We start from the raw sequence: 27,099 nt of genomic DNA, 5'->3' as shown, positions 1-27,099 counted from the left end.
CTTTGTGAATATTTGATGAAGTGTTTCTTACCTTACAATTAACTGACAGTTGACAGCACAATCACCGTTAGACAAGGGAAGCCTTCTAGGGAGGGTAGCCGAACAACCCGATTTCCACACCTGCCGACCCGCTGGCACCCCAGGTGAAGGATGAGCTGCCCACCTTACTGATCCTTGGCATCACCAGATGTCTGAACATGCTTTCTGGAAGTCTTTCACAATTTAGTACACAGAAGGTGAGACCGAGCCTCTAGGAGCGGGAAACCCAATGCAGAGCCAGTTGGGGAGGAAAAGAAGCAAAGGAGAAGCACTTGTAGAATGAAAGCCACAGGGGCTCTCAGACTCTCCCCCTAAGAAAACCCCCGTCACTGGTGAGAATCGTTAAATATAGAAGAGACTATTCAGTCTCTGCAAATTGTCCTCCGGACCCACAACAGTATCTGTAAGACCTGTGTCTTGGCACAGGTGTGTGGCTTGGCACTTTCTCTCCCCACCCCTCGTTCAGTGTGAGGGAAGCTTTTCTCTGGGTGGGCACAACCAAGAGTTGGGGATCCCGCTAATCCCCAGGATAATCCCCAGGAGAGAGGTACAGTTTCTACCCAGAAGAGTCAGGCTGTCAGCACATGTTACCTAAACGGGCCCTGTCCCACCCCAGCAATGTATCACTCAGGATCTCCTGCAGGCAGAGAGACTGGGAGATCCCTTCTTCCTCCGAGCCCTACTCATAGAATTGAGCTTTAACCCCGGATGCAGAGGGCCAGGAATATGGGGCCCCAATTACTCTCATCCAGCTTGCTTAGGTAACTGACTTTCCCTACCAGGAAGAACCAGCCCAGAAGACTAGGTAACTAGGGACCACTAGCCCTGCCCAGCACCTCACTCATAATGCAGAGCATCACTCTAAGAACGGCAGGTGGCTGACACTGTTCTCAACTCCCGGGTGGTGAAACAGGGTCTGCAAAAGAGGGAAGGCAAATCCTAGAACAGAGAGCCCTTCAGCTGTCTCTAAGGAGACGAGTTTTATTTGGGACCTAGTGTAGGGAAGTTCAAGCCTAAGGTCACTGTCCAAAACCATGGAGATTTGGGTTGTGAGCCAGCAGGAAGAGCTAGAAGCTCCATGATAGTTGGAGAAAGGGTAGACCATTAAGAACTTTAAGAAGAACCCTCCTGAGATCAGAACAAGCCTCAAAGACTGGCCTCCAAACTTAGCCTGGGAAAGGAATGGAACTGACTTCAATCGATCAGATCACGGAGGAGGAATTTATAGCCCAAGGCACTGGTGAGAACGATAGGCTAAGCTGAGTATAAATTATAGACCATTTGGCAGCTGAATGGGTGATCAGTGGGAAAAAAAAATCAAATAAAAGGCTAAAACCTGTCACCCTGGAGAAGAGAAGGAAAGATATTATGAAAAATCCAGTTTGCTCTGGTGATATCAAGGCTGTAAATGGCAGAGATTTTACTAAAATCAGGCAGCCAAGTCACTAAAGAGTCAAACAAGCAAATACCAAGCTCTGCAGTTGGAGAAGAGGGAAGGAGTCAGTATCAAGAATTGCTCAAAGTCCAAAGCTCATCCAAAATATCCGGTTTTTAAAAACCACGAAAATGAGACTACACACTGCCCACAGATGATGCTCTTTTAGATTCAAACAAACACGTAGATTAAGAATAAAAGAACAGAAAATATACCATGGAAACATTGTGGAAAGACCTGGAATAACGTACAAATAACTAACAAAATAGTCTGAAATAGCCAGTGTTTCTGGCGGAAGATTTAGGAAATGAAAAGGGTCTATCTGTGACAGATGTGAATGGTGAGAACATAAGGTTAAGAGAATAATTCCATAACATGGGCCCACTCTACTGACTCCTACGTGCTCTCTTTGTCAAAAAACAATTTACTTGCAGCCCTGCCTGGCCTAAGTGGACAGGATATGCCACATTCCTCAGCAAACTACCTGTTATCTGTCAAAAGCAAGGCAGGCAGAAAATTATGCTGATAAGAGGAACCAAGTTAATTTTGTGACCCTTTTCACAGACCAGATTCCAGAAGATAAAGATAACTCCTCCTAAAGATAAAATCTGTAAGAATGTGTGGTTAAGAATCCAATTAGAATGGGTCAGCATGGGCGCAGGTGGCACAGTTGTCATGGCAGTGTGACTTGAAAGTTTGATGTCAACCTACTGTCAGTCAAAAGGTGGACCTGGGCGGGATTCTCTGGAAATTTCTCTGGGATTCCCAATAAAACTGAAAGGCAGGTGAGAAACTAATGTGACTCCATTTTTAAAAATAAAGAAATAACAGCAGCTTCTACCTCAAGGCCTGTCCTAAGGAAGGGGGCGTGACCCTTGTCCTTGGAAAAACCCAGAGAGCACTCCTAAGCACATACCCACCCTGCTGAGTTGTTTGTAAATAACCTGAGAGGTCTGTGGCGCCAGGTGTCACGGACTCAGTTAGTCTAGGTGAGGACCATAGCAACCCCTCTAGCAACCTCCAATCAGCATGAGAAAGGGAAAATACCTGGAATGCCAGATGACCCCCAGTAGTTTATGGTAGTTGATGACAAGTTGGGAAACCATGTAGTTCAGCACGTACACCCCTCGTGGCCTAAACCAATCAGTTCAAACGAATCCCCCTCTTGTACCAACCAATCACCCCTACCCAACTTGTTGCCGCCAGTGAATGTGCTAATCCATGTTCAGAGTTGTTGTTTGACTTTCCTGCGGTATGGAATGGTTTGCTGTGTGATGTTGTGACATATAGAGGATCCCCCCAAAACCTATAAAATCTCGCTGAACAAAGGACCAGGATTCACTCCCTGGGACCGCTGCATCGGGAACGGTTGTGAGTCCAGGCTCGAGCTTGCAATAAAGACTCTGTGTGATTGCATCGGATTCGGCTCCTGGGGGTCTGTTGGGGTCCCACGAATCTGGCATCACACAGGAAAGCTACACTGTCCCTCTCCTTTCTGAGAGGACCCATCCCTTCTTTGAGAGTGTCCCCTTTTCCTTATCCTGTCCCTTCAGTAAAACTCAGGCCTGTTCCTCTGAGTGACGTGTCTGAAGTCTTCCCGACTTGATCCCAAGAATTGGAGTTTGAAGGGGATCTTCCCACTGCCTCAGTGTCTGGCAAGGCCCCAGCTCTGTACCAAATGCATCAAGAAGATAAAGCATTTATAAACCTGTACATGCCACGTGAGATTTGTCCCAGGAAGGCAAGGTTGGATTAATATCCAAAAGTCATCAAATATATCCATCGATTAAAGGACAAAACCTCTTCAATAGATTGAGAAAGAAAAATTTGTAAAATATCAACATATTCTCATTTTAAAAACACTCAAAGACTAAGAAATAGAAGGGAACTTCCTCAACATGAGAGCATCACAGCCAGCAAACCTAGTGGTAAAAGACTAAATGTATTTTGTTTAAGATCAGGAATAAGACAAAGCCTCTCATCACTTCTGTTCAACCTTCTACTGGAGGTTCTCTTCAGGGGAACTAGGCAATAAAAATAAATAAAAGGCATTCAGCTTGGAAGAGAAAAAGCAAAATGATTTCTATGAACAGACGATATACCTTTTACACAGAAAATCCTGAATAATTGACTAAAAATCTGTTAGATCTAATAAATGAGCTCAGCAAGCTTGCAGGATAGGAGATAAATTTATAAAAAAACAAATTACATCTTAAAGTCACAAACAAAGCCAAATGAAATTCAGGAAACAATGCCCTTTATAGGAGCATCAAAAGAGAAAATTCTTAGGAATACATTTAACAAAAGAAATGTCAGCTTTGGATTCTGCAAAATGAAAACATGGCTGAAAGTAGAGAAGAACTAACTAAATACAAACAAATTCACGTTCATAGAACAGAAAACCTAATATTGGTATGTTGGCAGTACTCTTAAAATGATACGACATGATCACTACCAGAATCCTTTATGTGCTTTTTTCTAGAATTTGACAAGCTGGTCCTGAAATTCATATGGAATATGCCAATAAGCCAAAAAAAAAAAAAAAACTTGAACAAGAGAAAAGTAAAATTGGAAAACTCACCCTTCTCAATTTCAAACTATGCTACAAAGGCACAGTAACCAAAGCAGTTTGGTACTAGCATAAGAATACACATATAGACCAATGGACAAAACTAAGAGTTCAGAAATAAACCTTTACATTTATGGTAAATTGATTTCCAACAAACGTTCAAAGAAAATTCAGTGTGTAAAGAGTAGCCTGTTCAACAAATGGTCCTGGGAAACCTGATATCTGCTTGCAGAAGAATTAAGAATAAACAGTTAATTTTCATAGGATACTTAGAACAGTTTCTGATACTTAGGAAACACTAAGGAATCATTGCTTTTAAACTGGCAGAGTGGAGGGTTAAAGATGAGAAGGGCCTACATTCACTCAATAAGGGTGGAGAATTTGCTGTCATATATCCTGGGGATACCAGGAAGGAGAAGATGTCTGCAGAAAGAGAGAGGCCTGTTTAAGGAACTCATTTTATGTTATGCAGATTTTCCTGACTAGAACCATTTAGAGAGAGTCATGGCACTTGATAAGCAGAAGCTTCATAGTTTAATTGAAACCAAATTCATTTTCATATGTGTAAATGGTAAAGAGATCAAAATGATAATTATCAATTAATCTAAGTCCCTAAAAAAGATCCATTCTCAGAGGCACCAGGTCATCATAATGGGCTGGACATGTACCTGCCCGTATTTATCCGCACCAAGAGGGATTTGAAACTGAAAGGGGGGAAAAACATAAAAACTTTTTTTTTTTTTCACTTGCAAATCAGAGAACTAAAGGAATTATGTGGAACTTTAGGTCCACGGAGAGCTCTGCAAATACCTGCAGCTTTGGATCGAAATATTCAGACAAGTGTATTGACAGTGGAAACCTGCCCTGCTCTGATCCCTTTTGGGTGCCCATTCCAAGAATCCTTGTGGTCCTTATTATCTGCTCTGGGAAACCCATCCATACTTGGAGTCCCAGGTTGAGGAAGGAATGCCCTGACTTCTCCGCAGTAGACTCCTTACTATTTAGGTCGCCATATCCTGTCTATCCTCAGGGCTAATAAGGGTGCTCTGCCCTTCCCATCCTCCAGGGCTTCAGCTGTGCACACTGGGAAGCAGAACTTCAGGGGTTTTCTCTTCAATCTCCCAGAAACTCCAACAGAACAAAAGCAAACCTAATGCCACTTTCTGTACCCACACATGGTGACTCAGAAAGTCACCTCTCTCCTAGAGCAGCTTTGGACAGAATGGTCCACACACCTTTTCTACCTTCCTGTCTTGAGCGACTCTTATTGACTTTACCAGAAAGTTCCTTGTGCAGCACTTCTGAGTTCAAAGTGTCTGCCTCTTGCCTCTGAGCTCTTTTTCCTTTTTTTCAGGGCTCAAATTTCCATTCTTTTTTTAGGAGAAAGAAGGGAAACGAGCAGTGATAGAGAATAGGTCAATGCTGTCCAGAAAGACGATTTGCTTTCCAAGCCCACAGCTAGCAATTAGGCTGAATGGCCTTGGACCAAGTTCTGGTATATCATACTCCAAAATTGAAAGCCTGCATCCCAAGTCTGGAGAAAAGTCAACAGCTTTGACCCTGCTTTCAGGACAGAAAAACTGAGCTCTGTCCCTGCCCCCACAAAGTCAAACTTCCACTGCTCAGAGAGAAACAGGCCCTGTGAAGAGTGTAATCAACTCCTGGGGATCCCCCCAATTCAAAGAGGAGCAGACAGGTGTCATGGTGCAGTGGGCAAGGGGTGGGTGGGCATGAGTGTGAGCTTTGGAAAGAGTCGGATCTCCAGGCCAGAGTTACAGACACATTCCTGCAATTCTAATGTGATCGTTTCCCTAAGGGAATTAGAATCTTGAAAGAGGAAGAATCTTGAGGCTCTGTGATCTCTTCACACTTTGGTTATGCTGTCTATCATGATGATGATGATGATGATGATGATGATGATGATGATGATCAGTCTGAATATTAAGTAACATAACAGAAAGGAGAATGCTTGGTAATAGTAGGTAGTCGGTGAGTGTTAGATTCATTTTATTTCAGGGATTGTGAACTCTATATAGGTAGATGTTTTATATCCCTTAGTCTCAACCATACTGTCTAATAAGTTACTTGTGACTAGTATACCCTAGTATGGGACAATGGAAGTAAAACAGCAGTTAATTAGAACTAAATTATATCCTCTGACTCCAACTACCCATGTTATCACCAGTTTCTATTCAGAAAATAAGCCCTAAGGCCAGCTGAGCCCAGACTAAAGTGGCTGAGCTAGCAACTCTGCCTCCCTACTCTTTCCCCTCCTTTCCAGGGACTGACCCCTCCCACCCATCACCACCATCCCTTGCACTAGGAATGTCTAGTAGGTCTAGTCTCCTTCTTTTCCTTTTAAAATTATCCCTCCTTTTCTTTCTTTCCTTAGCAAAGTTCCTTTTTTTCTTAGGGTTACCATGGTCTTGGACATTGAGGATCACATTTTCTCACTCACATGGGGGAACCACACGGACTGGCGTGGTTAGAGGCTGCTTTTGCTATCCCAGAAGAGTAGATATCCAGGCAGTTTAGGTAAATGCAAACTGATAAACACAAACTCGTGGGATGTGGGGGGATATTGTGGGTGCCTTGGTACCTTCTGTGTTACTATAATAGAGCAACGTAGATAGACTGGATCATTTCTAATAAACTGAAATTTATTGGCTCACAGAAAAGATGGGACATCTAAGACCCAGGTGCCAACATCTGACAAGGACCTCCTGTCTGCAGTAAAGCAGGATGAATCACATCATGTGAGGAAGAGTTGAAGGACAAAGAGACGGAGGAACAAGAGGAGACAACCCTGCTCCTGCCATCATGAGCCTGCTCCCACCATGATGGCCATTTCCAAGGGCACAGCATGAACCCATCTTACAGGCCCCACCTCCTGACACTGCCACAGCGGTAACTAAATCTCAACATGAATTTTGGAGGGACAAACAATCAATCCATAGCAGTGTCTTCTCTACTCTGGTTTCAAGGACATAGGTGGGTGTGGAAAAAAAAAAAAACAGAAAATCTTTTTTTTCTTTTCTTTTTTTTCCACAATTGTTCTAAAAGAACTATTTACGTGCCAGTGAACCACTGCCACCTTCCATTGAATGTGACTCAGTCTAGGTAAATCTATTGCCCCTTCAGGATTTCTGCCCACTTCACATCAGCTCCAGCACCACATACCTTGGTATCAGTCACCATGGGCTGCCATGACACATTACCACAGTCTGGCTGGCTTAAAGAGCAGAAATTTGTTCCCTTACAGTTCTGGAGGCTGGAAATTTAAGATCAAGGTGTCAGACAATTAAGTTTCTGGTAAAGGCTTTCTCTCTCTCTCTCTCTCTCTCTCTCTCTCTCTCTCTCTCTCTTCCCCTCTGTGTGTGTGTGTGTGTGTGTGTGTGTGTGTGAGAGAGAGAGAGAGAGAGAGAGAGAGAGAGCACTCTAGTTCTCAAGTGTCCTTTCTTATAACTAACTCTAACTAACTCTATTGGATCAGGATCACATGACTGCCTTTAACTTCACCTCCTAAAGAGCCTGTTTCTAAATATAACCACACTGGAGGCTGGAGCTCAACACGTGGACACAATTGGGTCCACAGAAGATACTTTTCACAAGTTGTGTTTCTACCTGGCTCCTGACTTCTTGTGATGAAAGCTCCATGTTGCCAGAAGAATTGCTTCTCTTTTTAGTCTCAACCGGCAGAACGTGAAGGTTCTCGTGTAAGATATTAAGATAGAAAAGTGTCTCTTTCACTACCCACAGGTAGCTTGTGGTCTTCTGAGACCTGTTGCTCAATCACAAGGCCGAGTTTCATGTCTCTTAATGATAAAACATTCAGGACTCACAGCCTTTAGCAAAGGGAGGAGGTTCCCCAAAGGTCCACTGACAGGGACCACTGTTCCCACAAAGCTCTGAGATGGAGCAAGAATCTGCCTTGAAGCTCACTGGCTTGGCAGTCCTTGATAGAGAGGTCAGGTGGGTTGGGAAGTCCTTCCTCGTGGTGTAGCTATGCCTTGTGGAACAGTGGCATGGGGAGAGTGTGCAAGAGCTACACCTGCTCCTCACTGCCCCACTCTAATCATCGCTACTTACCTTCTGGAAAAAACAGTCACATGGCCTGAACCAACAACATAGGAGACTGGGGACAAAGTGACTTAAATGAACACAGCCTTGTCTGTACCACACCTCACCATTAGCTCTAATTAGACTCAAGTTTCAATTGCACGAGTCATCATCCAACTGTAGGTGATGGCTGATCTGTAAATAGCTTCTTAAGGGAACTGTTCAGGGAAAGCCAGAGACCCTACAGAACCTAAGTGAGGCGATGGCAGAAGAAAAACACAGTTGTTTCCTGCGGATATGTTAGGTCTGCCTGTTCAGTGACCCAATTATGAAAAAAATCCAAGGCATGAAACAAACCAGGGTAGAAAGGTAAAAATAGCCAGTGGGTTATATGTAACTTCCCAGATTCTGGCCAGAGATTTCCCTCTGAGTGATTAGCTTTAAAGGGCACAGGACACAGACAATTGTGGGGGAAGAGGGATCAAATGTTAAATGGGGCTTTTCTAGTTGACTCTGAATTTTGCAGAGCACACAAATTTAAGGGCTGAGAGTGACAACTGTCCCCTTTTTCTTCCAACAGAGGTGACTGACAAAACCCCTGAGAGAAAATATGCTCTTGCTAAGTGCAGCTGAACTGGTCCAGGAATCACGACCCTTGGTCACCTTCACGACAGTCACTTCATCCCTACCTGTGAGAGAGCTCCTGGGGGTGGGGGGGTCAATGCACAGAGATGAGGCTTGTCCGCCCTCTGGGAAGTTGGGTCACCCATGGCTGAGAGTTGGCAGGAAGCTCACGGCAGCCATGGGATCGGTATGTGAAAGAGTCAAAAGATCCCAGAGACTCTGAAATTTCTCCTTCCAGGTTCAAAGATCAAACTAATGTCTGAGCCTCTGCAGGACGCCACGGATGGTGGGAGATCAATGGGAAAGTGAGGAGAGAGGGGGACGCAGCAATGGGAGGGCAGACATCTGCTTCCCCACAAGCCAGGGGCGCACCCTGCAAGATAGTCAGCTTAGAGCCGTGTCGAAAGAACTCACCCCAGAGAGCTTCCCCGCGTGGGCAAGAGATGAGGCAGAGTCAGAAGAGGGAATTCCTGCATCAGTGTGCCAGGATGGGTGGCAGCCCTGATCGGCTGGGGAAAGGGAGACTTTAAAAATTTACTTTTTCACAGTTGGATGACTTTCACGTAGGTGTAGACTCACGTTACCGTGAGGACAATCCGACTACTTACTCTCTTTGGTCCTTGTTTGGGTCACACCCTCTTGCACCCCTAAATGTCAGATCTGCTCTCGATGACTGTTTTTACCTTTCTAAGCATGCCATATAAACGGACAGATGTCACCTTTTGAGATGAACTTTTTTCACCTAGCATAATGCCTTGAGATTCATTCCCCTGTTGCATGTCTCAAAGATGCATTCTTCTTCATTGCTGAGCGATATCCCATTGTTTGTCACGCTCACCATTCGGTAAATGATTGCACTTTTGAACCATTCGTCCATCACAGTGGCCACAGCATTAGATTCTTGAATGGAAGGATCTGGCAGAGCCTTGCAGGAGGGTCTTCCTGGTTCCATCTATGAGTCATTTTTTTCTGGCTCATTCTTCAGCATTCTGCATGTGTGAGAACCTCTTTTGGTGTTCTGTCTTGGCTATGCACTCAAAGGAAGTGACCTCATGGTCCTGGTTTGGGCCAGGTGACCACCTCCCCACATCTTCCTGACATGGGCCTGTGTACCACTCACATAACAAACCAAATACCCCCATGTCTCCCCCATATCCACTGAGTCCACCTGCCCCCAAAGCTTTGTTTCCCACAGCTCGTCCACTGCCATGCCCTGACAGACTGCACGTCCACCCACCAACCCTGGTTTGCCATCTTCCCATTGGTTTGCTTCCAGGGGTCCCAGCAACCGCGGATCAGCTCTGGCGCAGGCACCCAAAAGAACTTCTTTGCCAGTCAGTGGGCAAAATGACCTTCCCTAGCAATGTCCCAAACCCAGCCTTGGTGAGGACACTCTTTCCAATTCTGTCCTTCTGTTCTCCCTCAGCCTCAGCCCCAAGATACTCTTTGGAGTCCTATTTGCAGCTTTATAATTAATCTCTTATATCCAAATGAGTATTTCTTTATATTAACTATATATGAATTCTGTCTTCTGGTTGGATACAAACTGAGACACATTGGTTGAAGGTCACTCAGTTGGTTGAAGGTCACTCAGTTGTTTCCAGGTATTGATGATTATCAAGAGAGCCACCATAAACATTTCTATATTGGTTTTGTATGAATATTCATGTTTCATGTCTCTGGGGTAAATACTGAGGAGTGGAATTTTGTGGTCATGTAGTAAGTAGGTAAAGACTTGCTAAACTGTGGCCACCCCATTTTGCATTTCCATCAGCAGTGTGTGGGAGTTCCATTTGCTACACATCTTCACTTGCATTTGATTTTGTAAGTTTGATTTCTTCTTCTCCCCACCCACTGCCATTCTACCTTTGGCCATTTCATTTGATATGAAGGATTTCTTTGTCATTGTTTTTTTGGGTTTTTTTTTCGTAGTAAGGATTGAACCCAAGGGCACTTAGTCACTTAGCCACATCCTCAGCCCTTTAGAGATAGGGTCTTGCTAGGTTGCTTAGGACCTCACTAAGTTGCTAAGGCTGGCTTTGAACTTGTGATCCTCCTGCCTCAGCCTCCCGAGCTTCTGGGATTATAGGCGTGCACCACCGTGCCTGGCTGGTAAAGCGATTTTGTCATGGTGGCTTTAATTTCCATTTTCCTAATGGAATGATATATTCCTCTTCAATGAAATATCTATTTGACATTTCACTGTTTTTGAGGGTAGTTTGTTTACTATTATTAAATTTAGAGATCTTTATAACTGAATAGAAGTTATTTTTTATTATCTTCCAAGTATTTTTTATTATCAATTTAATTTTTTTTTGTAGTTGTAAACGGACATCATAACTTTATTTTGCTTATTTTTATGTGGTGCTGAGGATCGAACCCAGTGCCTCACAAGTGCAAGGTAAGCGTTTTGCCACTGAGCTACAGCCCCAGCCCTTCATTATCAATTTAAAGCTCATTTTTAATCCTTCTTTTAACATGGTTTTCCTCATAACAACAGCTACTTTTTGAAATATAATTTATCACTTTTTTCTCTTATGGATCATGCTTTTGGTATCAAATCTAAAAACTCTTTGCCTAATTCCAGGTTATGTATTCTTCGAAAACTTTTATAGATTTCACATTGAGATTTGTAGTCCAATCCTGAGTACGTTTTTTGTGTAAAGCATGAGGTTCCTCTTATTGTATGTATATGCCCAATGGATTCAACACTACTTTTTAAAGAATTCTAACTTTTATTAAATTGTCATTGATCTTTGTCAAAAATCAACAGGTTATGTTTATGGAGATATATTTGAACTGTCTATTCAGTTTAATTGACTTACTTTTCCCAATACTGTATTATCTTGACTGCTTTAACTTTATAATGAGTCAAAAATTTTAGGAGTGTGACTTTTTCAACTTTATTTTCTTTTCCAAATTGCTTTGATAATTCTAGTATCTTTTTTTATTCCCACATAAAGTTTTGAATAGGTTTGCCTATATCTACAAAATGTCCTGTTGAGATGTGGCTTTGAATTTTGTTAAGAGCAGGCTATACATCTCCATCTATTTAATTTTTCTTTATAAGCATTTTGTAGTTTTTCAGCATAAAGAACATTTACAAGTTTTGTTAATTTTTATCTAAGTGTTTCTTCCTTCTTTTTTTTTTTTGTTGAGCTATTGTAAGTGGTAATACTTTTTAACTCTTAGTTATCAATTGTTTGTCACCAGAGATTGAAATATATTTGATTTTTACATGTTAAGTTTTTACTCTGAAAACTTACTAATCTCATCAGTTTTAGGAATTTGGGGAGGAGTAATCTTGGATTTTCTACATAGAAAATCAGGTTTCAGGAATAAGGACAATTTTATTTCTTTCCAAACTGCATGCATTTTATTTATTTTTTCTTGTCTTATTATATTGATGAAAACTTTCAATACAAAATTGCATATGATTCTGAGAGTGAATATTCTTGCCTTGTTCTCATTATTGTAAAGTATATCATCTTTCACCATTAAGCTGTAGTGTTTGCTTCTGTTTGTTTTGGGAGCAATTTATCATGATGAGAAAGTTATCTTCTATGTTTAGTTTGCTGAACAGTTTTATAATGAAAGAATGGTAAATTTTATCAAGTGCTATCTTGGAATTACTTTCTATGATCATAGGGTTTTTCTTTCGTGAACTGTTAATATGGAGGATTATATTGAAGGATTTTTAATTTTAAACCAACATTCCATACCCAGGATAAACTCCACTTAGGGCATATTTTTAGCTGCAGTTTTCTTCAATATTTTTGTCAATGTTCATGAGAATGACGATTTGTCGTTCTCTTATACTTTCATTGTTTGGTTTTGGGATTATAAAAATGAGCTTCGAAAACTTTCTTTCCTTTTTATATTTTCTGGAAGAAGTTTTATAGAAATTGTGGGGGTTTTCTTTCCTTTTCCTTTCCTTAAATGGTAGAATTAGGCAGTAAACCACTGAGGTCTGGAGATTTCTGTTCGGGAAACTTTAAAGTAGGAATTTCATTTTCTGTAATAGTTTTGACTAATCTAGGTTATCTGTTTCAGCTTGGCTGAGTCTTTATAGCTTGTGGGAATTTTTATAGCTTTGGGGAATTTGTTGATCTCATTTATACTCTGTCTATACGGTACCTATAGTGGTTTTATCATGCTTTTAACATGTGTGGAGTCTGAAGTGAGATTTCTTCTTTCACTCCTGATACTGATCCTTAATGTCCCCCCTGCCCCCCGTCAAGTTTTTTTTACTTTTCTTTTCTTTTTTAATCTTGGTCAGTCTGGCTAGTGGTTATCATTTTTACTGATCTTTTCAAAAACCATCTTTCGGTATTGGGAAATACCCGAAATAGAGTGATAGAGTGCTAGCCTGGTGTATATAAGGATCTGGTTCAATCTTCTGTAATGTAAAAACAAACAAACAAAAAATAGCTTTGGTGCTATTGATTTTCTCTATCGTTTTCTGGTTTCAGTGGAATTAATTTCTACTCTTACCTGTATCATTTCCTTTTTTTTTTTACATTCTATGGTGGAAGTTTAGGTTATCAAGTTTGAGGTATTTTCCTTTTCTAATATAAGCCCTTACTTAGTAATATACATTCCCCCCTAAGCCTGGCTTCATTCAGTCTCATCTGGCAACTTTGATACATTATATATTTTCATTTTTATTTGAAAAGTTTAATTGATTTCCCTTGAGACTTCCTCTTTTATCTGTGGATTGATTTAGAAATGCATTGTTAAATTTCCTAGTGTTTTAAGATTTTCTTGTCATTTTCTGTTAATAATTTCTAATTTAACTCCTTTATGAATAGAAGACATACTTTGTATAATTTCAAGTTTTTAACTCTTGTTATGTTTGTTTTACAGTTTAGGAGATGGCCTGTCTTAGCATCTTTTCTATGTGTTCATTAAAAGAATGTGTATTCTGCTGGTGTTGGGTAGGAGAGTTCTGTAATTGTCAAGTTGATCCAGGAAAACACCAATTAAGTGGTGGTGTTCTGCTCTTCCACATACCTGCTGAATTTTTGTTTCCTAGTTTAATCAATATTTGAGAGAAGAATGTTGCATGAAGTCTCAATTATAATTGTGGAATTTCAATCCTGTCAATTTTTATTTCATGCATTTTGAAATACTGTTGTTAGGTGCATATGGATTTTAAGATCATCAAGTTTTCCTTTTGGAAAACTTGTCTCTTTATAAAAATGTGATATCTAGATATCTTAACAACATATAGTTTCACCATCTTCCCTCCTTCATTTTGTAGCTAATTTATATACTACATCTACCTACATTAAATATCCTCCCAGAAAATTTCAATTTTTTAAACTTTCAACAGACCATATCATGTTTTCAATGTTTTCAATTTCTGTTCTTGTGTTGGTACTGTTGCTGCCACCACAGCGTGACCTAGCATCTGGGCAATGAAAGAACAGGGGGGCGGGAGTGATACAAAGGAAGAAAGACCAGGAAACCCTGACCCGTCTTCAAGCCAAGCCTAGAGGTCTTCTACAGCTTTCTCTATCATCCTTAACACCGCCTGTGGGCTTCAGACTAAGTCAAGTCAGGAGATAGTAGGTAGAAATAAAACCATAAAACTTTGAATTCTTGTCTTCTTCAATCTGTTTGCTTCTATTGACTCTTTGGAATCCTCAAATTGTTTTTCCTATGCATTCTCCTGGGTTTTATGGCTAAAGTGAGAGGACCAGAGTGGCAAGTATTTACTCCATCTTGCCCAAAATGACCACCCGGAAATAATATAAATGTTAAATATCAGTATTAACGGCCAACAGAGACCAGAAAGGCTGTGGAAATCACCTAAGGTATCACAGAGTCAGTAAGGAGTGACCTCGGCTGTGTTGGAGGTAGGGCCCCTCACCCTCCTAACTAGGACACATTTTCAGAGTGAAAGAAAGAACTCTGGACAGTGACCCTTGGATAACAGGAACCAGACCTGTGGCCTCTTATTTAGAAGATGTGGTGAGAAAATAATACTCTTTTCTGATTGTATTCCACTGAGTTCAGCTGCTGGATTATAGTCTGTTATGTGTAGAAATTATGTTTTGGTTGTTTCCTTTGTTTTGGTTGGTTTGCCTATAGGAAATATAAATAACCTTTTGTCCTAAATGCTATTTTTTTTTCGTCTTCAGTATACTTACTAACCTAGAAAGAGTGCGTTGTATAAATATCAGAGTTAGGGATTTTTCTTTTTGTGTATGTACAAGTCTGAGGCTTTCTCTGTAACGCTGAGGACAGAACTCTGGACCATGGGGAACTTCATCACAGGGGAATCTTTTCTTTTTCTTACTTTTTTTCATATTTTTTTAATACATAAATTTGGATGCACCAGCCAAAAAGAAAGCATTCTAAGTCTGAAGTCTCAGAGAGAGGATGGCACAGCAAGCCCGATGACAATGTGGGTTCCTCCCTGCTGAGACCCCACAATGATCCTTCCCACAAGAAACTTCCTCCAGGCATAATTTATACCCTTTTTCTCCTCTTTAACTTTATCACCGAAATTTCCAACAAGGATGTTGCTTGGTGCCAGAGCCACAGTGGTTTTTATGATGTGGGTGCCTCCGTAAAGAAAGATCAGAAAAACATCTCACACAGGCACCAAGTGACCAGATGACAAGGTCTTACCCGCTCTGCACTTGGACCACATTCAGACCAGTGGATGCGACACACTCCATGTGAATCAGTCGGGAGCTGTTTTGCTTAATTATCCAAACGATGAGTCATTCCCTCCATCAAGAAAGACAGCACGGGATGGTTTTACGTCTGTATGTGACCAGAACGTTATTTTAACTGCAGGTTGGGCTCTTGTAAAGAAAATGAACTTGTGAGAATAAAATTAGCCTTGTCCATCAGGAAGAAGGACTTGGCCCTCCGCATATCACTTTGTTACCACGAGGTCAGGACATACAGAAGGCTGCGGACCTCAGCAGTAACTCACACCGAAGCTCTGTCTCAGCTCCATTCTCCTGACTTTCAAATGGTGTGTCCGCTAACTTCCCAGGCTCGGTGTGACCACGGACTCCTGTCCCTGCCTTTCTAGTTTGTACACAAGTGTTAGTGTACTCCTGGGGAGTCATCTTGGCCCAGCTGATCCCTGCTTCCAGTGGCCCAGGGGACTGTCATAACCTTTAAGCTCAGTCTAAGGGTCTCTGGTCAATGAGACACGGAGGAACTCAAGTTAGCACACTCTGTCCCCAAGCCTGTATCTTGACATATATTGTGTCAGCCCAAAGGAACGGACTCCTTCCTCCATAGTCAGTGTGATTTTTTTGTTTGTTTGTTTCTGAAGTTGCAAAAGTGATATATATATATTCTGTAGTAGCTAAACTTTGAATTTGGAATTTGGATCTTCTTGGGGGCCAGCGATATGCAGTCTGACCCTCTCCTGAGATGTGGGGAAATAGTAGTGAGTTTAGCTCCCGGGCCAACCACGAAGTCACCAAGGGAACTGACCAATGTGCCACTGTGTGCTGTCCTACTAAGCTAGGCAGTTCAATAGATTCAGAACACTAAACACGTGTGTGTCTTACGACACACTGAGTCATTCAGAATGTCATCCCGTTGCAAACCTATACGCACCTGTTTCACTTTATTTATTTTCACTTCCTGGGCTCCAGACTTGATGGGAGAACGTGGAGCAGAAAAAGCTTTAGGCAGATATTAAATGACTCATGTCTAATAAATAAATATATTTATTTGATTGCAAATGACATGAATTCATAGGTCCACAGTAGCTAGGACAGTCCCTAGCCACAGAGCAGAAGCAGCTGCCTCTGCTGATTCAGCTCAGAAGTGTTGGAAAACCTCGGGGGGGTGCATGACAAATCACTCTCCCCCTGTCCAGTCCAGAGGCGCAATGGCTCTAGACCACAGACTTTGTCTCCCTCCAGTGCCTGTCCAGTTTACTTGGGGCTGGCAGAAAGACTCAACTTTCCATTAGTAAATCTCCGTTAACCTACTGCCCATGCACATCTCTCCTCCCCGAGGCTGGCGAGGAAGGGTTTCCGGCTGGGTTTGCCATCCCTAGGCTGCAGCTCCTCCCAGTGGTTTCTGTTCTGTGGAATCTTTTCCAGTGGGGGGGAAAAATCCTTGAGCTAATTCTGAGCTGGTTCTACTTGAATCTTCTAGAGTTTTTAACAGGCATGTGGTAGCGCATTTGTGTCCAGAATCTGGAATTGGGACGAACCGATTTGAGGCCTTTCCAAGTGACTGTGGGTAAAACCCTGAGAGCTTTCTTCACAAGGTGAGGTAGAGACTCTGGCTCTTGGAAGGAACGGAACTTAATTAAAATTAGTTTTAGCGTTTGATCATCCAAGGCAAGATTCACCGCTGCTTGGAGTTCAAAGACACTGGGTCCATTGACATAGTCGGGGCTCAAGATAAATATTCCTCTTCTGCTCTTCTTAATCATGCTCACGATGTCTTCCGCATACACTAGAAATAAAGAGTTCAATGATTTGCCATTGATAAAGTTAAACCTTGAGTCACAGTAACCTTAGCCTCACAGATCCATCCAGGGAGCTCCCTACAGAGGAAGGGAGACACGGCCTACTCTGGCACTTTTATTATGTCATCTCTATTGGCTTCCGAAAATATGCTCTAGTATCTAGTGACTCTCAATTGCATACCTCTCTCCTTGCATTCTGTTTGCCCAAACTGTCACTTCCTCTAGAAACAAAGCTTATGGGTAGGCTGGGCTACCCGGGGTCTTGGGATGTCCCAGGAGATGAGTGAGGCAGGATGCTGGAACATCTCCTGAGGTAGAGTTCCAGAAATCAGGTGGACCACCTGTTTGGAATGAGAGAGATGACTTCCCAGTAAGGATCCAGGAAAGACATCTTTGTACTGGGTAGCCTCCCTAACATCCTTCTGCAAATGGATTCTTTTGATGAGGGAGCATGTCTCTGGAACACGTTCTTCTAGGTTGTTACCCAAGATGATCTAGGTCCATGAAACCAGCCAGAAGATATGTCCCAACAGAAAGAAGGACAGGAAAACAAAACCCAAAAACTTCAGAGTTGTACTGAAGTGCCCTTTTTTCCCTCAGGTGGTTCCCCCCGCCCCCAGACATACCCCCTCCGGGGACCACATCTCTCTCAAGCAAGCACAAAGTGTATCCATATCTGTTTTCCAGAACTTCAGGAAACAGGTTCAAGGCCAAGTGTTCCTCACTCGGAGCTGAAGAGGCTTCACTCTCCAAAGAGCTCCATTTTGCATAGGATACGAAAGCATCAAACTCCTTTTTATCTGAGGAAGAGAAACAACGGAAAACATAAGCCACTGACATTGTTTTACCATCAGGGTACCACAGACAGACGCATGGAGCAAACGAGAAATCCTTACAAAACGGATTTTAAGAAATGATACTACTAATGAGACCCAGCAGCTGCATCCATTTCAAAATCACACTGTTGAGTGGTGTGGATTGTCCAGCCCAAATTGAATTCTAATTCATGAAGCACTCCTGGGCTGGGGGCAGATCAAACAGTTGGGGCCTCCTGTGATTAAATCTCATGCACTCAGGAGGGCTGCTGAGCTTTCTCTGCCTCTGCACTGTCTCTGTCTCGTTAGGTACACTTCAAAGAGAAGTCTGGTTCATCCCAGCGTGAAAATATCCAGCCAGGGAGACACTGCCAAGGCCCAGCCCACTGCAGCCCTAGGAGAAAAAACATAGCCCCTTAGAGAGTTCATGTCACATTAACAGCCATGCACTCCCCCCAAGGACACTTCAGTGACAAACTGCATACACAAGGGCTGTCCCATAAAATTAAAGCTGAAGAACTAACTCCCATCACCTGCAATGTTGAAGCCACCACAGAATCATGGGGCAGAGCATTACTCGTGTGTCTGGGGCGATGGTGGTGTACACAAACCTGCTGTCCTGCCTGATATGTCAAACTACAGCCCATACAGTAATGTATAGTATGTCACACTCGGTACACAATCATGCCACGGGTTGATGTGTTAATGTACTATACTTTTGTAGTTATTTTGGAGTGCTACTTCTACTTGCAAAAAAAAAAACCGACTATAAAAAACGCTGTCCTGTTACAGGAGCAGCAGACACATATACTTGCTGTTTGCCTGGTCTCTTGATCACATTATTTTCTCTTGTGCTTGATCAATCTCATGTTGTTTTGTTCACCATGACCCTTGAAATCACAGGCTACGATACACACACACACACACACACACATACACACACACACACGCCATGTAACTGACACCTGAGGTGTGTGGTAGGATATATCCTCTACATTTATGTAAGCACACTTTACAATGTTTGTACTATGACAAAATTGCCTAGGGGTGCATTTGTGAATGTGAATCTGTCGTAAAATGATGCATGACTGTACTTATATTTGAATCTTCATATGCAAAAAGAGGGTGCTATAACTCCTCATAGGCTGATACGGATTGCATGAGACAATACATCTGATGTGCTTGGTGTCTGGTTTGTATCCATTCCACTCTCTTCTAAAAGGGAAAGTAAACTAATAGAACTTTCTCAGGATATTTTAGAGGTCTCTACTGCCTCTGTTGACTATGTTATTACAAATGCACATTGATTGCTGATACATACTGAAGAACTAACTGAAAGAAGTTGAAAATTCCAAAAGCTAACTCACCAGGCTTTGGAATGGGACACAACTAGTTTATATTCCAGCACTTCACAACTCCTGTCAAGCAGTATTGTTACAAAATAGTTGGTAGATCAAGCTGTTTGGCGGAATACCTGCTCAATGTGAATCTAAGAGGCCTCAGAAAAGGAAAGGCCAAGAGTCAAGCGAGGGGGGTGCCAAAGAGCCAAGGTCCAGGAAGCTAATCTGTCATGCACCTCGTGGTCCAGGTGGGAAAGAGGATGCTCTGAGGCGTAGCTGGCCAGCAAGCGCTACACAGTTTCAAGGTGTAGTGCACCATAATTACCTCTATTACTTCTATATCCATGGTGAAACGTCAGCACACCAGGATTTTTCTATAATATGGAAACTAAATTTTATATTAATAAAACTAGAGAGTGGAGTGTTAGCTGACCTCCTAGGTCCTCCACAAATGTTATGTATCATGACTACATTTTGAATATTCTGCATTAGCGTCTAAGTATTCATTTTGTTGAAAATATCATGTTGGCCAGCTGAGGGCGCTGCATCACTGTGCTTGAAAAACCCGGCTCTGCCTCCAGATCTGATTACTTAAAAAGTGGTCTTTGCAAACCAGAAAGAGAAAAAACACGTTGAAAAGTTTCACCGTTGAGTGACTCTTACACACAAGGTCTTGAATCATAAGCCAGGTAAAACTTTAGCAAAACAGTATGAAATTGCCTAAGGAAACAATTAAGCCATTGATTAAATAATTTGCCCCATTCAAAAAATTGATTTTTAAAAAATACATCTCAAAAACACTTTCAGCTTATAGATCTCTACATCTCTAGGTTCAATTTTGGACACAGACTTTACCTTTCCCTGCTTGGCTCACAAGATAATTAACGTAGCTAATACACACAACAGGCATGTATAACCCTCTGCCTTCTAGAAAAAAATTGCTAGCGCGTGCTGAGGTTTCCTATTTGTGAAGGCGTCACTGTAAATGCGTGCTGTGCCTTAACAGGCTCTCCCAGCACCCTTTTTGATGGGTGCTATTGCTGTTCTATTTTATAGATGAAGAAGCTGAGGCACAAAGATGTTATTTGCCACAGTGTCTTAGGTTGGTTAGCAGAGAGAGTATTATCAAACCCCACAATAGCATCATCTACAAGATTCCTGGTGCAGAAAATGAAAAAACAAAACGTTTCTCCAGCCTTCCCTGGCATGAGGCCACCAGATCTGGAAGAAGCCAGCGAGTGTCCCTCATGCGCTGTCCCGGCTGGCAGGAGGCATCTGGAATTCTTCCCTAAGGTAACTCCGAGGGAACAGATCCAATGGGTAGTGGTCTCATCACAGTCTAACGTGTTTCCCAGGGAATGTCAGGTGGCAGGTTGGGGCCAGCTTACCCCTGAGAGTCTCGTCCTTGCTCCGGCAGCTTCGGCACAGCAACACCATTTCAATCCAGTACATGTAGATGAGGGCACCTGCTGCCAGTGTGCCCACCAGGGTCATGACGGTGCCCAGCAGGATGTACAGGAACACCACTGGGGGGACAGGGGAGCCGTGAGCAGCAGAAGCAGCGCTCCTGGGCCAAGGCCACCAGCAGCCCACACCAAGGGCCTGCCCAGCACCGTTTCCTGCCCTATTATCAGAACCACTGCCACTGGAAACAGCATCTCCCCTGAACCTGAGACTATCGTAAATCAAGTCCGGAGGGAACCATCGACAGTAAGCTCTAGAGAGCCCAGGGAATGGGCAGATCCTGACGGAGAGGGCCTGAGAAACTTCTCACAGCCGTTCAATTCACTTCTTCATTCACAAACTCCCACACAACTATTTGCATCTTCCTGATTGCCCATGGTCAGTTTCACTCACATACTGTCATGTCAATGAAAATCTAAACTTCCTGAGACCAGGTACATCCCCAGTTCCTGACACAGACAATGGATAGAGCACTCTGGAGAGAAGCCATGATTAAACAGCACTCACCACCGGCTAGGAATGGACTTTGTCTTACACGCCTCTGAACTTGCTGGTACTAGTCATCAATTAACTGAATGAATGAAGGACATCAACTACATCTCTGGGCATCTTCTTAAAGAAATTTGAAACTCTTCCTTACCTGTAATTTCTTTTTTTAAAATTTGTTCTTTTAAGATATATATATATACATACATATATATATATATATATATATATATATATATATATATATATATATATATACACACACACACACTACATGACCAGTGGGATTCTACCTCCTGTACAACCAGAAGAATGAGAAATCATATTCTACTTATGTATGACGTATCAAAGCACATTCTATTCTAATTATAACTAATTAGAACAAATAAAAAATACAAAAAAAAACCCTCAGTAATAATTTCTTACAGGTTACTTGCAACATGAAATCTGAACCCATTAATTTTTCATCCTCATTTACATTAAAAACCATTGTTGCATCCTTCACTCTTAATGGGTTTTACACCATGACACTTTGTCACTTGGAAACAATTTCTTCACTGCTATTTGGTTCTTCTAAAACTTGATATATTTTATTGCAGAATATGTTTAAAGTCACACGTGTGAATATTACTACCAAACTCATCCAAAAAAATCTTAATCGTATAGCTGTTGAGATCTAAGTGTCACATATAAATTTTCCAAAATTCTAAGTTTTCAGTTGAAAGCATAATGTGTTATCCTAATGATTATAGTATACCCTATTGTTATAGGAATCTCCACCCCAGGAACCTCTTTTGTAATATATATGACCCCCCAAAATTCTACTGTATTAGTATTTTAATATAATGCAAAAATTTTGAATGATATATCATAAAAGGTATAAATAAAAACTTACCTACATTCCTCAAAGAAAGATACACATAACAGCAGCATGTATTTTGACGTATTATACAAACATGGAGTATAACTTATTCTAATTAGGATCCCATTCTTGTGGTTGTACATGGTGTGAAGTTACACTGGATGTGTATTGTATATAATGATAGGAAAGTCACATCTGATTTGTTCCTACCTCCTCCCTTCCCTTCATTCCCCTTTGTCTAATCCAATGAATTTCTATTCTTCCCCTCCCCATGCTCGCTGGTTGTGGATTAGCATCAACATTGCAGAGAGAACATTCCTCCTTTGGTGTTTGGGGATTGGCTTATTTTACTTAACATGGTAGTCTCCAGTTCCATCCATTTACCAGCAAATGCCATAACTTAATTCTTATTTATGGGTGGATAATATTCCATTGTGTATATACACCACATTTTCTTTATCCGTTCATCTGTTGTAGGGCACCGAGGTTGATTCCAAAGTCTGGCTATTGTGAATTGAGGTGTTATAAACATCAATGTGGCTGCATTGCTGTAGTATGCTGATTTAACCTGAAATGTGTCTTGCACAACAATATTTTTCAGCAAAAAAAAAAAAAAAAAAAAAAGAAAGCCATATTTCTCCCGGATAACAGGGAAATCGGAGAATGGAACCATTTTGCCGCTTCTTGCCTGGAATTTCTACTCTAGCTGCTTAAATGGCTACCACCTCTGGATACCAAATATCATTCTGAACACTGAGAAAGATGACTCTTCCCCTTCTCTGTTCTCCCTCCATCAGAACATGAATCGAGGATGTTCTCTGGAAGCCAAGCAAGGCAAGCAGAAAAAGGAATTCGGTCTTAGCTACTTGCCCACCACATAGGGCACACCCGGAATCAATGAATATTGCAGCTTACTAGTGTCCTGGCTTTGGCCAAGGCTATTAAATGGGTAACACAGCAAAGTGCTTAAAATAGTGTCTGGCATCTAAGAAATGTTCATTAGTATCCTATTATTACTGTTCGCTAAGAAAATACTCCCCCCCCCAAAGCAAAGCAGTTGCCTGTAGTGGGGTCTATCCTCTGGGCTTACCTCCTTTCTTTTCCCTCAGTTGGACAGTCCAGGTGACATTTCCAATTGAGTTTTTAGCAAAGCAAACATACTTTCTACTAAGATCTCTCTGAGTGAGGTTTTCCAAGGAGAAAACACATTCAATAACTTCATCCTTGACAGTAGATTGTATACTAGGAAAGGAGGGAGAATTCCATATCAGATCAGTGACACAAATTGACATACTGTGACAGCGTGTGTGACTCTTGTCAGCAGTCAACAGTTTGGCCTTCAAGAGGAGGGTCATGTCGATAATTGAAGATACCAGAAGAACAGAAGATGGACAGAGAAGGCCCATTCTTTGGGTAACTTACTGGTTCTGCTGTACATTTGCACTAGGATATAAATCACTGGGGCCCTCACCTGACCTTCCTTACTCTAAGAATTTCCCTTGAGGACAGATAATAACAATGATTTAAGGAGGACATTAAAAGTAATAATATGAGCATCCTAACTTGGCCAGGGATAGACAGGCCCAGCAGGTAGATGAGGAGCCACGGCTGATCCAGGTCCTGCTGCCCATCATGGCAGCTGTGAGTGTAGGCATTCGTTCACAATCTGGATCCTCTAAAATCCCCAGTCTTCACTCTTGTCTTCACGTCCTGAAGTCTTTTGGATGTCGATGGTGTTTAAGACTGCATTGCTGTGAGCCTCCTAAACCACCTCTTCATCACCGAGCACTTCCTGCCTGCCATAGCCTGTGATGAACACACGTCACCTCTACTGCATCTGCCCCTGACAGTGACCGTGCAAAGCGAGGTTATTATCCACAGGTTACAGCTGCGGTGAGGGAGGCTCACAGGGGGTCAGGTTCACATTGCCACCAGGTGGAAAACAGATTCAAATCCGAGGCAAACCAAGTTCTGTTTGCCGCACGCCACCCCTCTGATCTCTAATGCGATGTCGGCCTATGTTGGGACCCAATGACTCCTCTGATCTAAGAAATTCTGGCTAAATCCTATTTCTCTTACCAAAATCTATTCTTAACATTTTGTAACGATGTGTGCTTTTCAAAGTGATATCACATTTGGTCACTAAGATGTTTTACAAATTAGAAGAAGACACTGATACATAGATTCTTACTTTGGGTAAGATTTGGGGAAAATGAGGGGCACATCCTCTAGCAACAGAGCTAATTGAACATGGCTTTATTCAAGCCCTTTGATTCTTCAAAAGACTGCAGGCTTTTGAGGCACCGAATGTCTTTGAATGTCTAAATTTCCCTTTCTATTGGTTAAATTCTCTCACCAGTAAATTCTGTCCACTGATGTGGGTTTTGTGCTCCAGAGAGCACAGTACAACTTCACATGAAGGTATTTCAAGACAGATAATTCACCTCTGAGTCTTCTTTTTCAGGTTAAATGGCTTCGAATATCTTGTGTGCAGTTTTTGCCAAGCTCTGCATTATGGGGCCATTTCCTCTGGATACTTTCCCAATTGTTAATGATTCTGCAAATTTGCATCCCTGAACTCATGGCAAATTGAATGCATAGCACTGGTTGGGTATGCTACTTCTCCTCCAGCAACCTGACTCAGCATGTCTGTCTGCTGGATACCTTGATGTTTAAGGCAGCCACATCAAACTGTTGCACTAATGTAAGCTTTAAAACCACTTGAAGGTCTAGGGTGTTGCTCAGTGGTAGCATGCTTGCTCAGCATGCTAGATGGCCCTGGATTTGCTCTCCAGCACCAAAAGCAAAACCAGAACAAAAGCAAAACACTGTCACACACTTACGCATCACTAAATGACAAGCTGAGTTGATTCTATCATTGCAGGAGCCTCGGAGTGTAGTTAACATAAGCTAAGGTGGCTCTGATGTCACTCAGTGGTACAGATCACATACGGATCTTTCACTGACCAAAATGTTGTTATGCATGACTGGTTCATCGTATGTCCCCACCAGAACCTGCAAGGCCTCAGGTCTAAAATGAGCATACAAATGCATTTCTGTGTTTTTGTTTTCCCACTAGTTGGTAGCAGTGGCTACCCTACTTAATACAATCAGCTGTGCACATTTTAGCAATTTCTAAGGGTGAAAGCATCTAGTCTGAGTTGCAAAGACTTATCTCTTTTCCTTACCTTTTCTTCTCAGAATTTGGGGCTTCCCACTCCCGGTCAGCATCTTGGATGTACCACTTTATCACAGGTCTAAAGAGCTTTTCGAAGCCAAATCGTGCTTTGCAGCGAAGAGTTAAAGACTTTCCTGCCAATAAACAAGTCCAAGAAAATAGGAAGGAAGGGTATGAGAAAGCTGTGTCCCCTGATGGGGAGGAAGACGTGGCCAGGAGACAATTTCTGCCCAATTGGCAGAAGGAAGCTCGTATGCCAGAAATAACCAAATGTTGACTCATCTCGTTAAGAAACACAATGGTCCTTGTGTGTTCGTCTCTCATGGGCAGCACTCATATCTCAAAAATTTTACTGTCTGTTCTTAACATGAAGATTAACACAGTCATGTGTGGTTTGAGCAAGACATCAGGGAAATGAGAGTTTTAGTGACCAGCGTGGTCTTTGACACCACTATAGAATACAATGTGCATCAGTAAAGAATATTTTACTAACCAATGTTTGCATAGTAAATGACATTCATGAGGTTCCTATAGCATGTAATTTAAAGGAGAAATTATTTAGATACTCAGCTGTGTTTTATGAATAAGGTACCATGGATTGGCATTCTTATTATTAGACTATCCTCTTTCTACCTACCGTCTCCAAAAGAAAGATCCAGAAACGCTCTGCCTCAAACAATATTTAACCAGGAAATGTTCAGGGCCTCCAATTGAAAAGTGATTTTTGCACGTTAAAGTTTTCCTACCGATAATGCTTTAAAGCTCACTCATGCCATATGTAACTTGACTACATATTTGGGATTAATCTTTTTTTCTTTCTTCTTTCTTCCACTCTCATAATGTTTACTGTATTGCTGTCACTATTTCTGTCTTCAGGACATGCTGCTATGGCCACGCAGTGATCTTATACCATAATATCTCTTTTTACATTTCTACAATAACAAATCTTATATCAGCATTTAAGAGAGCACATATTTTATTGAAAAAGAAACCATTTGGTATTAAACGTATCCATTCTTTGGCTTTAGGGAAAGACATAAGTGTTATTGAACTTGACAAAACGAAAGGAGACCACATTTTGTAAATACGTTTGACAAATGACACCATTTTGTAATACGTTTGCATAGGGTTTGTAGTATTCCACTATTTTTCTTGTAAAGACCAAATATCATATTTATAAGGGTAATGCCACTCAAGGTAGTAAATTAATAAACAAAACCCACATGTATAACCTCTTCTTCCTAGGAGAATCTAAAATCTATTGATCATGTCCAATGCACCATTCATTTATCATCCATTGCTCCATAATACTCAATAAAGCCCTGCAAAATCAGTTTTATGATGTCTTATTAGCAGATATAGGGACTGGATCTTAGGAGGATTCAGTAACTGTGCAGGGTCACAGAATTAGGCAGATTCATACCCAATTCCACTTAATCAAAACCCTAGTCTTCTTTCCCTAATCATCTAGACCTGCTCTAGAAGCCCAGTGTCATTCAAAGAAGATGACATGGATGAGCTTACCAAGTTCCACTTCCAGTGTGTCCTGGATGGGATCCAGAATATCTGGCTTGAATTTAGTGTCTTCCACTAAAAGATGAATATAAAAATAAAAATAAAAATCATTATTTGCATTGGGAATTCTGAAGGCCTGCTTGTTGAAGATTTGGGGTCCTTCGATTGGTCCTCAATGTTCTAGTGCTCCCTCTTCAAATCTTATCCATGATCCACAAGTCTAGGAACTCAGGTTTCCGTGTGAAACTTGCC

General features: G+C 41.7%; 1 protein-coding gene across 1 annotated transcript in view; it reads right to left on the bottom strand.

The window, feature by feature from the left end:
• Nucleotides 1-16,647: 16,647 nt before the first annotated feature.
• The window catches only part of Il18rap (interleukin 18 receptor accessory protein), a 28,213-nt gene continuing 17,761 nt past the window's right edge, over nucleotides 16,648-27,099 (bottom strand). The window contains exons 5-10 of the mRNA XM_076833664.2: nucleotides 26,857-26,922; nucleotides 25,343-25,466; nucleotides 23,245-23,396; nucleotides 20,731-20,868; nucleotides 17,814-17,987; nucleotides 16,648-17,174 (exon numbers count right to left, since the gene is read on the bottom strand). Coding sequence (XP_076689779.2) covers nucleotides 16,852-17,174; nucleotides 17,814-17,987; nucleotides 20,731-20,868; nucleotides 23,245-23,396; nucleotides 25,343-25,466; nucleotides 26,857-26,922 — 977 coding nt within the window. The 3' untranslated portion in view covers nucleotides 16,648-16,851. The remainder of the gene's footprint in view (nucleotides 17,175-17,813; nucleotides 17,988-20,730; nucleotides 20,869-23,244; nucleotides 23,397-25,342; nucleotides 25,467-26,856; nucleotides 26,923-27,099) is intronic.

Source organism: Callospermophilus lateralis, chromosome 14 (assembly GCF_048772815.1).
Source record: "Callospermophilus lateralis isolate mCalLat2 chromosome 14, mCalLat2.hap1, whole genome shotgun sequence".
Taxonomy (NCBI): Eukaryota; Metazoa; Chordata; class Mammalia; order Rodentia; family Sciuridae; genus Callospermophilus; species Callospermophilus lateralis.
The sequence above is the reverse complement of the archived record's forward strand: the minus strand, read 5'-3'. Positions and strand labels throughout refer to the sequence as shown.